This window comes from Phoxinus phoxinus, assembly GCF_949152265.1.
Source record: "Phoxinus phoxinus genome assembly, chromosome: 24".
NCBI classification, from domain to species: domain Eukaryota; kingdom Metazoa; phylum Chordata; class Actinopteri; order Cypriniformes; family Leuciscidae; genus Phoxinus; species Phoxinus phoxinus.
In genome coordinates this window covers 7211684-7228493 of record NC_136899.1, presented here as the reverse complement: position 1 = coordinate 7228493, position 16810 = coordinate 7211684, and the positions used below count along the sequence as shown (strand labels likewise).

The 16810-nt window shown below is 37.1% G+C and overlaps 1 protein-coding gene across 6 annotated transcripts in view; it reads right to left on the bottom strand.

Moving 5' to 3' along the window:
- Positions 1–14788: 14788 nt before the first annotated feature.
- col11a1a (collagen, type XI, alpha 1a) overlaps positions 14789–16810 on the bottom strand; it is a 73005-nt gene continuing 70983 nt past the window's right edge. For all 6 annotated transcript variants that reach the window (XM_079602374.1, XM_079602371.1, XM_079602375.1 and 3 more), the window contains 2 exons: positions 16175–16408; positions 14789–16087 (listed from right to left, as the gene is read on the bottom strand). In XM_079602374.1, the coding sequence (XP_079458500.1) occupies positions 15941–16087; positions 16175–16408 (381 nt within the window). In that variant the 3' untranslated portion in view covers positions 14789–15940. The remainder of the gene's footprint in view (positions 16088–16174; positions 16409–16810) is intronic.

The following is a 16810-nucleotide window of genomic DNA, read 5'->3' as shown; positions in this document are numbered from 1 at the left end:
TTCCTCACTGGTTAGTGACATCACCAATCCTAAAATTTACATAAACCCCATCCTCGGAAACACGCAGTCCATGTTGAGAAGAGGGACAGTTGTTGTTGTCGAGCACATTTGTGAGTCAGCTCAAACTGTAGCATCTGTCTTTTCATATGCAATAACTGTGTGCATCTCACAACAGTTCCTATACGAGTGATTTATAGATTATCATGACAGAATATGCTAATTGAAGATAGTTATCTCCACATCAGCAACATAAATTCATCAACTAACCATTCAGAGACGTCCCGTTGCATTCTACATGTTGTCACTTCTTCTTGAGTCTCTCCATCATTGTCTGACTCTGTTTAAATATAAAAGGCAGAACAGTTTCTGTCATTTTAGTGTGTGTCTGCGTGAGGTAATCGCTGCTGCTAACACACACAAGCTCTTGAAACCCCGCCCTCAGTGTCGGTAGCAGCAGCTCATTTTAACATGACAACTTTAACATGCTATATAAAAATATCACACACACACACACACACACACACACACACACACACACACACACACACACACACACACACACACACACACACACACACACACACACACACACACACACAGGGGACTTGTGAAAAGGGCATTTTACCACCCCGTTAAATCTACCCATACCTAATTTGGATGTAATTACACAGTAGTTAAAGACACTTAATATAAAGTGTGACCAAATATGGTGTAACCAAAGTCTTTAAGACACAATAGCAAAATAAAATAAGTATACATTATCCCGCTTATTACATGGCTACCTACCAAATAAATCAATAATTTGAGACAAAATATTGATTTAAAAAGGAGTTTATTGATTTAAAATCTATTTATATGGCTTCCGCTAAAGAAAATAGTCCGTTCCGTCTCTACGGTTCGAATCCTGCATCCATGGCAATGCTCTGATTTTCATGGCAACGGTCTGTTATACTTAGCAGCGGTCTGTTATCAAGAAATAACAGACCGTATTCTACATTTCAATTCAATTAAGCCATGTAATAATAGTAAATAATAATAAAGAAATAATAAATAATAAAGAAATACAAACAAAAACATGAGAGATTTCTAATGGTCAGAGAAAGTGAAAAGTGAAATGAAAAACTAAATTACAACTGTTTTACCCCACAAACTTTGTCTAATTGCGCCTTATGATAATAACAAAAATAATGCTAGAAAATATGACGTCACTTCATAGGTTAAATCAGAGATTTTTAGCATTGCCAACTTAAATATAAAGGTTTTTCTGTTTTTTTTCTGAAGCCAAAATAACACTTGCAAACTGAAACGAACAAACCGAATCTCAGCTTTGAAATGAAATCTAATTATATATTTGTACACAAATCATTTTGTGTGGGTTCTTTGACTTGTCTTACAACATCACAGAATGTAAGACGCTAATTCATATCAGACCTGAGGTGACTTCAGCATATAACGTTTAATGAAATATGCTAAGCGGAGTGACTCTAGCCTGGGGAGTCGCATAAAATCCATATAATCCTGTTACTTTCCATGTCGTCAGCTTCTGTCGAAGTACAAAACTACGTTCCTCAAATTGGAAATAACAAGGTCTAATTGACTAACTATATGCAGTCTGAGTGTTGGAGCCACAGGAGCTGTCATCGACAAACTGCTGGAAACACAGTCATGCCAGTTACTTTAGCTGCTATTGCTTCCACAGTTTCCAGCTTGCTGTGGATGCATGGGCAAAGAAAGCTTCTGCCCAACAAATGAACATATGGTAGCAGGTGAAGCCTGTTAGAGCCAAACAACCTACTCATCATACACACTATCCATGTATGAAGTCATATGATTCCGTTTATTAGCAACTTTATGGGAAATATGAATGAAATCTTGATGTTGTGGGTTGTATACAAATACAAAAAGCTGTGATCGATATTCTGGTCTCTGAGTGTGTGTCTTCTGGTGAATATCTGATCCATTTATTAGTGATGATGGCTAACTATTTCATAGTTTGGGATGTTATTTGAGCTGTTCATTGCCAGTCTGAAATATTTCAAAAACTAAATGATCATTAATTTCACAATATTATTAGTCGTTCGCTTGCTGTGTACACATACTGATATAGTGGCAGTCTTGAGAGAGAGAAAAAAGTAATGTCTTCTGCAAAAGAAAACGCACATTCATATCTTAGTTAGCGCTGGCAATGACTATGCAATAGGCTAATTGCCCCAGACTTCAAACCATTTAAACATTTGTTTCTTAGTTTTTTTTTCTCCTGCTGATGTACACAAAATCCTTATCACCAACATCATCAATTAAATGTTGAATCAAATAGAGATGCTCACTACAAATGACATCCCGGGAGCCAACAGAAACGGAAAACAACAACGGTTCAATAGAGTGAGGAGACAGACAGCGGGATAAATGTCTGTCTCTGTAGCTGAACACATAAACTAGTTTTTCTAGCTCTAAGTCTCTTTAAAAAAAAAAAACGTTCAAATCAAACTGTACACAAATCATATTCTGAGCACTAATTAAAGTATGTGAGAATTGTCAACATGAAAAATGATTGTAATTTTAACTAGCCATGATATTAGAAAGGAAGTGTTGAGCTTTTGGATTTTGTGGGTTTGTATTTGTTTTTTTTTGTTTGTTTGTTTTACTACTTTCAATGCATAGTAAAAGTATGCAAATTGGTACGCCTATAATGCAAGCATTGTGACGTTGATCACATTGTTGATTATAATAGAGCAATCTAGTTGTCACGTTGCTTGCAGTTTAGACAGTTTTACGTTTAAATCGAGGCTGTGGGAGTAATTCATACACAAACCCATAAAATATTCCAGACAGTTTGCGATACACAGCTGATTGATTTTTGTTTTTCAATGTTGCTGTGTCTGGGATGTACTCATCTAATCTTTTTAACATGAGCAGGGAACTGCAGCTGGGCTGGAAGATGTCCTGTGATTGTCGGTGGTTAAAGTTGAGAAAGACTCTCGTGTGGCTCCTGCGGTTTGGTATTCACACAAATACCACATGCGCACATTAACATAAATATAAAATCATGCAGATGCTCATCATTCAGTGCAAAAGACCTTTCGCATTTGCAAATTACTTTAGATGAGGTCAGTATAATTTCCTCATTCTTGAAAATGAGTTTGAAAACACTATTTCTCTCTTCCTTGAAAGTAATAATTTCACGTTTAGTTTCAAAACCGAGAGACCTTCACATGAGTGAGAAGACAACAGAGATTTCAAACTGCTTTCTGCAATGTCTCGTGTATTTATGAATTAAATTTGACCCTACAGTATACACTTAATTATAGTGCATGTTTATCCAAAGAAAAACATTTTGGTCCCCATTGACTTCCATAGTATTTTTTTCCCATGGAAGATAATGGGGTCCATCAATTGTTTGGTTACCCATATTCTTCAAAGTATGTTCTTTTGTGTTCAACAGAATAAATTCATACAGGTTTGGAACAACTTAAGGGTGTTTTCTTTTTGGGTGAACTATCTCTTTAAAAACATAGAGATTTTAGGTATTCGTTTTGTACGGAGCCCCGGACTTGACATGCGGGGGAAAAATATGAATATCGTTTGACTTTGTTTCCTCATTCTTAGTTAATCATGGCCATACGCAGTAACATATTAATGGAACACATTCCTAATTCGTGACCATGATATATATGTTTGTCCGCGTGTTATGTGCAAGGCTCCATATTTTTGGGACTTGTGCTTTTTTTCAGAAAGTAAAATGGGCTGCAGATGGCGTTTCATGTTGACTTAAACTGTTTGTGTTTACTGTGATAATCAACTTCCAAAGAACAATTTTAGCTAATGACACTGAGAAGAGTCATGTTTAATTCTTAATACAGATAGCAGTAATTACTAAGCCATCTAAACACAGCCTTTCATGGTCATCAATAATTCAGCCAATCAATTCCAACAGCACTTTGGATAGCAGCATCTCGGCAAAAGATTTATACTGGTCTATGAAGCGTGGCTCCCTCTCGCAGTGTCAAATAACTGCTGGATTCTGGCTTAACAACTCTGAGACGACGCAATAACACTCTCCACGGCGCGGCACGTTAGATCTTTTTGTGCGATTGTTTAATGCGAGTCTTAACTTCAACAGTCAAGACAGTCTAAAGCCAGTCGCTGATTCATCTTCAGACCGTTGATATGGGTTTAATGTAACCTTTATGTTATGTATTGACTGCTGGCCGAGCGCCAGACGTCAAATATTCCTCTATTGGCTCCAAACCAACCTGGAATATGGGGGTTATTTTCTCCCAAATAGGATCTAAACCATAATAGGTTTCTGGAACATCTGAAAAATCGAAGTTCTGGGTGAGTGTAATTTTGTAAAGACTGACGCTGTATCAAATAGAAGTCAGCCTTAAGAGGACATCCTTGAAACATCCATAAAACATCCTTTCACAGAATATTCTATGATGAGAGCCACTTTGCATTCAGACTCCTTCTACATGGGCTCTCAGTTCCCCATCTTTTGATTCGTCCTTTGATCAGAGTTGTCGGGTGATACGGCTCCTCGCTGGGCGAACACAATCTGCTCACCTGTCCTTTGCGTGCCCAGCACTCGACCGTCCCGCTGGTGCCGCTGACCATCTTCTGAGGGCCACTAGCATTGAGCTGGATGAGCCCAGGGGTTTGAGTGTAATTGGCCTCGACACTCCGCTGCATCACGTTACAGTCCGTGGCAGCAGGACCTGATTGAACTTATTCAAATGCTGGGGTGTCTTTGAAGAGGGTGGATGGGAGGCTTTGTAGGGCGGCCCAGTGGGGCTCCGTGTTGACAGTCTCTCAGGTCTCTAAGAGAGGGAGACCTTGCGGAGCGCCTCGGGCCCTGTTCAGCATCGCTTTTCTTCTTACTCTGATCACCTCTCCTCTTGTCTCAGCTCTTCCCTTGAAGTCCGTGCGCGCTACGAAAGGGATGAAGGCTCACTTTCTGCCAGATTCACGTCAGTACCAGCATCTTCCTTGCTCTTCAAACTTGGTATCCTTGAGTACTCATGGTAGTTGAGTTGAGAGAGTGCAGACACCACTTTGCAGAGACGTCAAAGAAGGGAAGACGTGAGGCAATTTGCAGCGTTTCGGCACAGTGCCACCTACTGGTCTGGAGAATTTAAAAATTGGTATTTTTGCTTATAACTTATGAACGGTTTGCTTAAAAAACATATTTGATTCAGTTTAGCATACCAAGTCGAATGATACACAGTTTTTCCATATCGGCCATTTTGAATTTTGTCATAAAACTTTTTTTACAAACGCATTAGCACAGTTACTCAGTATGTGTCAGCAGTACCATGCCTTGAACACTCTCAAAAAGTTGCAAGATTTTGTCTATTTTCATGAAACAGGTGTTGATAGATACCTTGACAGAGGACAATGATACCAAATATGCCATAGTCGTTCGAAATGTCTGTCCACCATTTTGAATTTCTTGAAATCCTATTTTTTCAAACTCATCTTAGACAGTTGGTACGATTTTCACCAAAATAGGCTTATGTCATCTTTAGACCATTTCGGCTAGTAGCTATTCAAATCTTTTTGATTGAACGCATCAACAAAATTAAAGGCACAACGCCAAGCTGATTCTGAGGCTGTAAATCTGCAACTCTTTGGCAAATTGACTCTAAACTTTTGTGGCATTGTACCTCACACTGACCACACAACATCAGTCTGGTCAAAAGTGCTAAACAATTCAATAATATTATCTTTTTCCCTGCCATTGACTAAATTTTCTGTCATTTATGAGAAGTTTTCCCGCCATTGACAGAATATTTCGGCTTTCCGTGTTTTCACTGTTATATGGTAGGGGGGCGCTATTGCGCAACTTCTGAAAGAGTACAGAATCTCTGGATCAAAACACACACACACACACACACACAAAAGGAGCAGAAACAATCAATAAAATAATTGCTTATGCACGTTGTAGTGATTTTCTCAGCTTTTTGTTCAAAATTTTGAAATGTTTCCCACATTTGAAAAACAGTTAAAAAACAGAGGCTTAGTCTTTTCTTTTTATATATTGCATGTTCAGATATTCATAAAACAAAATATCCTGGGGGCCATGACATTTATCAAAAACGCTGGCTGTGGCTGGTAACTTTAAAAAAAAATGCTGGCTGAGAAAGAGTTGTTGTATTTATGATTTTCAGACGTTTTGCTTAAAAATAATCTAAAACGTCTTTAATTACTCATTATTGCAGTCTGATAACTCATTATTTTGGTTAATTTGTGCTTGGCCCCTTAACAGCTATATATTTATATTCTTACGTTTTTGTCTAATATAATTTAGTCTACTTGCTATATTTATATGCTCACATAATCACACATAATCAATTTGTCTAATTTATCAAATTTTAATTGGCCAGTTAATTTAGAGAGCAATTAACAGCAGTGACATATTTACTTTCATGCACATTAGACTGAGCATACATTTCATTGAAGGTGTACGTTTCACATTACGTTCCTCTTTACATTTTAGTACAGCTGCGATTTTACTTTATGTATTTGTTGTTTGTTAAAAACATAACTATTTAAAAATTTCAAAAAGTGCACCAATTGTACCAGGACTGGTATTGCATCCAAAAAGAACAGGTTTAAGACACCACTGGACGCAGCCATGCACAAACACGGACACTATTGCTATCACACACTCTCACATGTACACAAACGCTGTCATTACAGTGGAGTTCAAAGATCAGATGCCGTCTTGGATCTAAATGACACCTGTGAGCTGTAACGGCTCATTAGTCGATGCCTCTGCTATAATGAATGCTTTTCCATCCATTAAACTCATTCGTTGTCCACATGAGAACACAGATTAGCAAGTCTTCCCCACTAAATGAAAGCCATTGGCTGGTCCTCCCACTCACACTTGCGGTCTCTTAGCTTTGCTGCCCTGACCCTTAACAGGCTCAAATCACACGATCAATAAATAGCAGACCAGTTGTGCTTGTATCTGGATGTTACAGCAGACTCATCAGAATGTGGCTGGGTTTTTTTTTTCTGTGTACCATTGATGTTCAGATCGATCCTTTATATTTACACTGAAAAGTAGGCCTACATGATAAAAGCTTTTAGCATATCGTGTATTTACATTAAAAAAAGAGTATAGTTAAGTGTTTACACAAGAAATATTTATAATTTTAAACATTTGAAAATACTAAATAGTTGTCATGGAAACTGCACAAATATTTGTACTCCATGAGTAGGCTATATAACATGCATCCTACCTTTTTTCAAATTCTGAAGTTTTTAGTTGATATACTAACTTATATTCATTTGAAATGCATTATGTATATTTATTTGTTTATCAATATTTACATTTAAATAGCAATATTAAAAATATAAGTATATTTTAATAGTAAAACCGTTTCAGTTGTGAAGGATTTTTTCAGTGATTCTTTCTGCAAGTTACATTGTTGCGCCAGTAGGTGGCGACAAGTAACCATCGCAATGAGTGATTCATTTGAATCAATCACTCAACTGATTCATTCAAAAACAGATTTTTTTTAAAAACCGAAACAAGTGACTTTTATGAATGAGCTGATGAATCATTTACTCAACTGAATGATTCATCACTGTTTAATTCACTGCTGCAATGGTTCGGTTGTGGCTTTGGTTCGAAACGATTTTCATTGACAGAACAAAACAAAATAACTGTCAATATTCTGTCTAAAATGTAAGTCTACTTAATCACCGGTGTAAGAAAGTAGATCGTGTTAGTGTTCACTTTTGGTAACGCTTTAGATTACAGCCCGGAAAGTACTGCATAATTACAATGAAATTACAGTGTAACTTTCGGTAATTACAGTGTACCTATAAAGTACTTATGTGTAAGTATAGGGGAACAATATGTAAAGTCTTGGGAATAAAGGGGTAACAACCAGGAAAATACTGCGTAATTAAAACTAAATTACAGTGTAACTTTCGGTAATTACAGTGTACCTATAAAGTACGTACGTGTAATTATATAGGGGAACAATGTAAAGTTTTGGAATAAAGGGGTAACAACCAGGAAAAAAAAAAAAATTATTTAGGCAAATTATTTATACTGTAAGTATTTTAGAACTACGGGGTACTTATACTATAATACAATCTTACTTTTGGGAGCAATTTAGCGAGTAGGCTACATACACCTTTTTGTAATAATAGTGTAGGCCTATACAAATACATAAAGGCTTTTTTTTTTCAAATTACGGGGTAGCCTATATATAAGTGCATTTACAAAGTAGGCTAATTTGTTTTTATTGCAAAGGTGCACTGATTAAGTTGTTTCAAGGCAAGTAAAACTACAACTTTTTTTTTTTTTTAAATGCTGGGGAAATATACTCTTGTTTCTTGTAGTTACAGGGTAAGTATGACATTGCGGGCCGTAAATTAAAGTGGTGCTTCTTACCCTCTTGTTTCTTGTAGTTACAGGGTAAGTATGACATTGCGGGCCGTAAATTAAAGTGGTGCTTCTTACCCTCTTGTTTCTTGTAGTTACAGGGTAAGTATGACATTGCGGGCCGTAAATTAAAGTGGTGCTTCTTACCCTCTTGTTTCATGTAGTTACAGGGTAAGTACAATAAAAACACATGTAAACACACAATCTGATATCACTTGGAAAACTTTATTTGAAAAACAACTTATTTCAAAAAAGATTTACAACATATTACACTTATTATTCTTTATTCCTTTTTTAAAATCAACTTTTTATTTCAAATACTAAAGTCCTGACAGAAAGTATACATTTTTGCATGGCTTCCTACTTCCTCCTCCTCCTCTTGTTCCTCTTCTTCTTTTTCTATCATTCCACTGATTAGCCTAATCTTAAGAATGAGTCTTTTGCTATTCTGTATTATGTATTAAAAGAAAATACAGTACACCCAGAAATGTTCTCGTAATTTACTCATCTTTTCGCTACCGACCAACTGTCACCAGCGTCCAGCGAGTCGGCTTGGCTTCGTGTTTGGTGAAGCTTCACGCTTCACGCGTTCATTACGTTCTCGCGGGAGTTAGATGTGAAACTCGCGCGAGAACTGCCATCTCTGTTCTTCTGTATTGTTTGTTTTTCATTATTATTATGTGTTATTGTTTGTATTTTGTTGTGAGCATTAATAAAAAAATAAAAAATAAATAAATCGACATTCGGTTTCTCGGCGCGCTTACGTCACGCGTGTCAAGTGAACTCAACCCTCTCATGCACGCGCAAGTGACAGCTGGTCGGAACGGAAGCGATAGTCTTTAAAATGTTTAAATATTTGGTATTTTTCTTACAAACACTTATCGTCTAACTTCAGAAGACATTGATTCATCCATTGGGGTCGTATGGAATTACTTTAGTTATTGCTGTATGTGCTGTTTGATGTCAACTTTTAGGAACACATGGGCTTGCATTATGCATTCACAGAGATTATATATTTTTCTAAAAAAAAAAAAATTGTGTTAATCTGAAGAAGGAAATTCATATACATCTCGGATGACATGAGGGTAAAAGATGAGTAAATGGTGAGGACATTTCTGTACTGTATTTTCTTTTAACACATAATAAGGAATAGCAAGAGACATGGGATTCCTTCTTAAGATTTATCAGTGGAAAGAAAGAAGAAGAGGAACAAGAGGAGGAGGAAACCAAGCAAGAGAAAGTGTTGTAAATCCGTTTTAAAATAAGTTGTTTTTCAAATAAAGTTTTCCAAGTGATATCAGATTGTGTGTTTACATGTGTTTTTATTGTACTTACCCTGTAACTACATGAAACAAGAGGGTAAGAAGCACCACTTTAATTTACGGCCCGCAATGTCATACTTACCCTGTAACTACAAGAAACAAGAGGGTAAGAAGCACCACTTTAATTTACGGCCCGCAATGTCATACTTACCCTGTAACTACAAGAAACAAGAGGGTAAGAAGCACCACTTTAATTTACGGCCCGCAATGTCATACTTACCCTGTAACTACAAGAAACAAGAGGGTAAGAAGCACCACTTTAATTTACGGCCCGCAATGTCATACTTACCCTGTAACTACAAGAAACAAGAGGGTAAGAAGCACCACTTTAATTTACGGCCCGCAATGTCATACTTACCCTGTAACTACATGAAACAAGAGTATATTTCCCCAGCATTAAAAAAAAAAAAAAATTTGCAATAGTTTTACTTGCCTTGAAACAACTTAATCAGTGCACCTTTGCAATAAAAACAAATTAGCCTACTTTATAAATGCACTGATATAGGCTACCCCGTAATTTGAAAAAAGCCTTGTATTTGTATACACTATTATTACAAAAAGGTGTATGTAGCCTACTCGCTAAATTGCTCCCAAAAGTAAGATTGTATTATAGTATAAGTACCCCGTAGTTCTAAAATACTTAATAATTTGCCTAAATAATTTTTTTTTTTTCCTGGTTGTTACCCCTTTATTCCAAAACTTTAAATTGTTTCCCTATATACTTACACGTACGTACTTTATAGGTACACTGTAATTACCGAAAGTTACACTAATTTAGTTTTAATTACGCAGTATTGTCCTGGTTGTTACCCCTTTATTCCAAAACTTTACATTATGTCCCCCTATACTTACACGTACATACTTTATAGGTACACTGTAATTACCGAAAGTTACACTGTAATTTAGTTTTAATTACGCAGTATTTTCCTGGTTGTTACCCCTTTATTCCCAAGACTTTACATATTGTTCCCCTATACTTACACATAAGTACTTTATAGGTACACTGTAATTACCGAAAGTTACACTGTAATTTCATTGTAATTACGCAGTACTTTCCGGGCTGTAATCTAAAGCGTTACCTCACTTTTTTACCAAACATCAATTGCAAAAATGTTTTATTGTAATTTGAGACAAGCTTGTATTAGACATTATACTCAAAACCTCATGGTTAATGAGTTGTGTGACAACTAGCCCCAGTCTCTTTTACAATAGTAATAGCATAGTTTTAATCCTATTGCCCTTTTATACACAGTCTGCTTGGACTGTGAATTCTGATAGCCTTACCCTCAAGTATAAAAGGATTATATTATATTATATTTCCATTGTCAGGCCTCCAGTAATAAAGCCCATTATATACTCCGATATCTCTCACAGCGACGAGATGTTAGTGGCCATGAAGTTCTGAAGGTTATGTGTACAATTACATCCGCCCACCAGGCGTTAAATGCTCATTTCTGTAAATGGCATCAAATCCATACACCACCTGCTGTACTTCCCATCATCATCATCAGTGTTGCTTTTACAACACCTCTCCACTTGTGCATTCTTCTAATAGCCAGACTTAATTACCTGCGTAGAGCTTCATATCCTCACTGCAGTAGTTAAACATCTCAGTTATGCTGAATTTCCCGTTAGGTTCGCTTTAGAGTCTTTTAATGCGCGGCTTTTAGTTTAGCAATTCGGAAGATCTGGTGCTTTTCTTTCAGCTTTTCTCTTTGAGGATTGCCTTGACTGACAGCAACGGAAACTCCTGCTTTTTATTTCTCAAAAAGGGTGGCTGTTTTATGATTTGAGGCTTAGCGTTCCTTTTGAAGGAATTATGGGCTGGCAGTTACGTGGCATCTCTCTGTACCCATGCAGCTTGAATATTCAAAGTTAATGCCATTGGCCAGCCTGTTTGATCTTTGTTCATCTGCCTTTGAGAAGACAGAGAAGAGACAGGCAGGACCCGTACGGCCCCTGAAGAGAGATGTGTGGGTGTTCTTCCCCTCCCCCCCCCCCCTTCCACAATAATGGCGCACAAGACAGCACATGCAGAGAATTAATTGAACATTTTCATTGTTGGACTGCTCAGGTAATTACTGACAGTGTGAAGAGAAGAAACACAGGCAAATATCTCAGTTATGGTTTATCTTTTGGAACAGGTAGACAAATGACATCCTTCAAGTGTCCATGCACCCAGCAGAGCAATGCAGGTGATGGGGGGTGGGGCTTAAAGTCACATCATCTCGTGATTGGATGATACACGTGTCAGACAGTGGAGTTCTGTCGGAGAGCGTTTCAAATCGGACATGACCAGAAATCGTCTTTTTATTTTATTTTAATTGGATATGCTATTTTCTTATTCCATGTAATTGTTAGAAATGGTTTATCCAAGAACATCACATCAAGTGCCCTTGTAATCATTAATCAAAATAACTTCCCCTCTTTGCAACATCTCTTCTCTGATGATGAGTTTACTGCTGTAAGGGCGGGACAACCTGTCAATCACATGACATCACAGCACTATAGCAGACCACAATGATCCAATCAATTCCTGGTCGACAAAATCAAGTCCCGCCATATTTGTTTTTCTAGTTTGAGAAGCCGTTTCAGTGGATATACATCATAAGGGAAGAAAAGACTATCGCAACTTCTGTCTTACGCCGACTTTAAAGGGTTTTGTTCACCCAAAAATGAAAATTCCTTCATTAATTACTCACCCTCATGTCGTTCCAAACCCGTAAGATTTCCATTCATCTTCGGAACACAAAGGAAGATCTTTTTGATGAAATCTGAAAGTTTTCTGTCACTGCATTGACAGCTACGCAACTACCACTTTGACACTTCATAAAGAGATCCTAAAACTAATCCGTATGAATTGAGCGGTTTAGTCCAAACTTTTTGAAAGAAATCAGCTCAAAAGAATGATCTCAAAAGGATGTTATTGCTACTCGAAGCATGTCTTGATCTCGTGACTTAAAAATAACAAAGAGTGAAGTTTTGAAATATTGAAGTAAAAAGTCAAATATTATGCTTTGGAATGTAGTGGAGTAAATCTTTCCAAAATGAAAATACACTGATAAAATGCAGATACTTGAAAAATGTATTATCATTAGACTGATATGTGAAGCATTCAACCAGTTTGTTTAGGTTTTCTCCCCAATAGATATACGTTTTGTGGGAAAAAAGCCTTCCAGTGTTTGTCTTGGCTGTCTGTTAGGGATGCACCAGAAACAATAGAGAAGTTACGCTCCACTATGACCAGAGGTCGACAAAGTACACAAATTTTTTTTTGGGGGGGGGGGGGGGGGGTTTAGTATGAATATGTTAGCCTTACTGTTATCTATTAGCTAGTGTGCGCCAAAACAATGACAAAATTACCATTTAGAAGACCAAACCCAACGTTGAAAATTAAAATGAAACCGATAATTGACGTTTATCTCCAACGTTGGACAGACGTTGTATTGTGAAAATGAAAGTTTTCTCGGGTTCTGGCATCAAACCGACTTTTATTTCCAAACAAAATGCAACCCCTTGCAACCAAAACCATCCCCTGACTGACGTCACAACTTTCACCTCATGGACCTTGACAGACAAGTAAGATTTTTTTTTTACATTTGATTTGTCTTTCAAATGTAGTGAAGTAAATCTTTCCAAAATGAAAAAACACTGATTACTGAAAGTAAAAAGTTTCCAGAAAAAATAATACTCAAGTAAAGTACAGATGTACAGTACTCAAGTAAATGTACTTTGTTATTGTCCACCTCATGACAGCGTGAACTGATTGTTAAGCTTCAAACATGAATATTTGCTTTGGCTCTTATGCTGTTTAAGAACAAAAACACACGCAGGCACATGGTCTTTTATGCATTTTCCGCTTTAGGTTTGTGAAGTTGACTAAGCATTGTAGGCAAACCATTTTGCTTTCATTTCGACTATAAAGAGGTTACCAGTCTTTGATTGGCCAACGAGCCTCCAAGACTCCCAATTAAAACACCTCTCCCTCCTTAATGTTTGCTTATGTTTTTCCATTTACTGTTGCTATATATAAAAGTATTTTGAAGTCCTATCATGCAGAAGAGTTCTTAAAGAAACTGAGATCCTGGCTCAAATGGAGTCCATTCGAGAGTCAAATCCTTTGAAAGTCTTTTTAAATGCTAAGCAGAGAATGCCTGCCACAAAGGCTCATGGTGAAATGGCAAACTCAAAGTCTTTGCCTAAAGAAAAATATCAAATTGGCATTCCTTTGAAAGCGTGAATAGAGATGTCCAATAATGCCGAGAATTCATTGCTGATCTAACCGGTGAGGATACACATACATCAAAGAGCAGATAGAGAGAGCTTTTATTTCGAACTATAGAGGCTGAAATGGAGACGGGGCTTTCATATTAAACACAATGTCTAATGAGACTCCATGTGTAGGTGCCATCAGTTAGCGAGGCTTCCAGCGCTCGATTAGGAAAGGTGCCAGAGGGACCTGTATGAAATGAGTATGAAAGTTTTTCTAAAGTAAACACGCTGCTCTCATCCTGTTCAGACATCCCAGATGACCTGCTAATGAGCTGTAATGCATGATAAATGATACGAGGAAGTAATTAATTAAACAACGCGTTATGCATGAGTTAGCAAACATTTATTTTAACTAGTGCATTTTTGGGATAGCAGCTCTCTTATTGGCATTAAAAAGGACAGTTCACCCAAAAATTAAAATTCTGTCATTTACTCTCCCTCAAACTGTTCCAAATTGTATTTCTTTCTTCAATTGAGTTTCTTTCTTCTGTTAAACACAGAATGTTAGTAACAGTAGACGATAGCCATTGACTTCCATAGTTTTTTTTTTCCAACTGTAAAAGTCAATGGCTATGTTAACTGTCCGGGTTACCAACATTCTTCAAAATATCTTCTTGATTAAATGATGATAGAATTAAAAATTTTGGGTGAACTACCCCTTTATAATGCCATGTTTTAAACTGAAGGTATCGGATAGACACAATGCACAATGTCATTTAAAGCCTGAAGTCACACAACATAAAAAACCATGTGACCTGACAAAGCAAACAAACAATCCACACCTCAGTTTCATGGTTGGTTGGAATCCAGTTTTTAATAATGAAATGAACCATAAAAAGCACATTTAAAACAATTTCTCATTTTAGTTACAAAAATGGGTCACCTAAAAGGCCTTATCATTGAATTCACAGAAGGTTTTGAACAAAAAGAGGCCTAACAGATATGTATTTTTCCCATTAATAAAAAAAAAAAAAAAAAAAATCCCCACCCAAAATATATAAACTTAACTGTATAACCAAGGTATATACAGGGCAAACCATACTTGCATCGGTATGGGTTTTTTTTTCAAGAGAGATTGAGGTATACGACCGACCTACAGCTGAAAAAACAAACAAATAACAAACAAAAATTAAATTAAAGCGAATGGCAAGATTACTTAAATCAAGCACAGGTTGCATGTGCTGTTGAATCTTCCTCTTGAGGTGTCCAGTGGGCCGAACTGCGAGCGACTTCGGGATGCTCAATATATACAAAGGACTTACATTACAATTAATAATGGGGAACTGTTTGAATGCTGTCTTTTATTTGCTTAATAATAAGTACACAGTATTCATCCACAAAATATCATTATTTAATTCTTTATTTATTCAGTTCTATAACTTATAAACGTCCGTGAGGGATTTGGAATTTAAGAGGCAGATGTAATTGTGATACACATGCAAGTTTTGAAAGTGGATTCAGAAACATCAACAATGTACAAAATAATAATTACAGTTTTATTAAAATACATCCTCTTTCTCATAGCACCTCTTTTTTTCTATTTTGAACAAGCACCATTGTTGTCGTCCTTTTTTTTCTTTTTTAATTTATTTGTTTGCACTGCACCGATAGACTCCGGATGAGAGGTCCTCCCTTTCTCCAGCCCGTGGACCTCCCAGGTTCACCGTTTGCCTTGGCTTGACGTTGTCCTTCACCTTTTCGTTCCATAACAGGTTTCATGTCATGTGATCCTTGCCCTACAAGGGCAACAAGTATTTTCCTGGGTAATACATACATAAATGGCAAGACGTGTTCGCTACCCCATTTTTTTAATTCAAAACTTGCATGTGGCGGGAACGGGCTCGATGGTTTGAAGACGTCAAGAAAAAAGTCTTGACTCGTGCGCTAACCCGTCCAACCCTGCCAAGTTATTGGTATTTTTTTTCTTTGTCTGTGTTTTTTTTTAGCCAAGGAAGCAGACTGGACCAACTTCGAATCCAAATTTCTGGTTGGGATCCCCAAAGTCAGTGAACATCACATCGACGATCGGAACCTGATCGATTTTGGGAGTGTTAATCTCCAGAACTGTCTTTCCGTAGCCCTTCTTCGCCTGTGGGATGAGAACAAGACCGTCAGAACTGTGTTCGCGTGTTTAAATGACTAATTGATTTGTACAGATGTACGATGGAGGTCTTACCGCACAGCCGTCTGACAGGGCCGTGATGAAGGGGTTGTTGTCATATGACATCTCCTCGTCATTGGAGCCGAGGAAGCGCAGCGCCCTGTCGTAGCTGTCCGTAGTGGCGTCGTGCCAGGCGACCGACTGGTGGCAGTTGTAGGTCAAGTTTTGTCTGGCGGAGGCTGTCAGTAGTTTGAGGAACGTCATCTGGACCATGTTTATCGGGTTGCCTTCTGCGTCCACGTACGAAAGCTTGAGGGTGAAAGCAAAAATGATAGAGACGTTTTAAGGACACTTTCAAGGAACATTTATTCAGCAGCAACAATCGTATTTGCCCCACCAAATATGTTTTTGTAAAAAAAATTATACATATATATATATATATATATAAAATTATATTTTTTTCATTCAGCAATTTCTTCACAAAAAATAGTTTCTCTGACCTATCCAAGTAGGCAGATATTATATTTACTTATTATTGTTTTTACCACAAAATAGGCATGCCTTTTAAAAAAAGGTGATTGTATCCATTCTAATAACATTGTTTCTGTTACTGTAAGCAAACATGTCCAGGTTTGTTGTGTTAAGTTGCAATTTTATTTCTAATCAGCTCTCATAAGATTAGGAAAAAATAATGAAATATTATCCATGCGT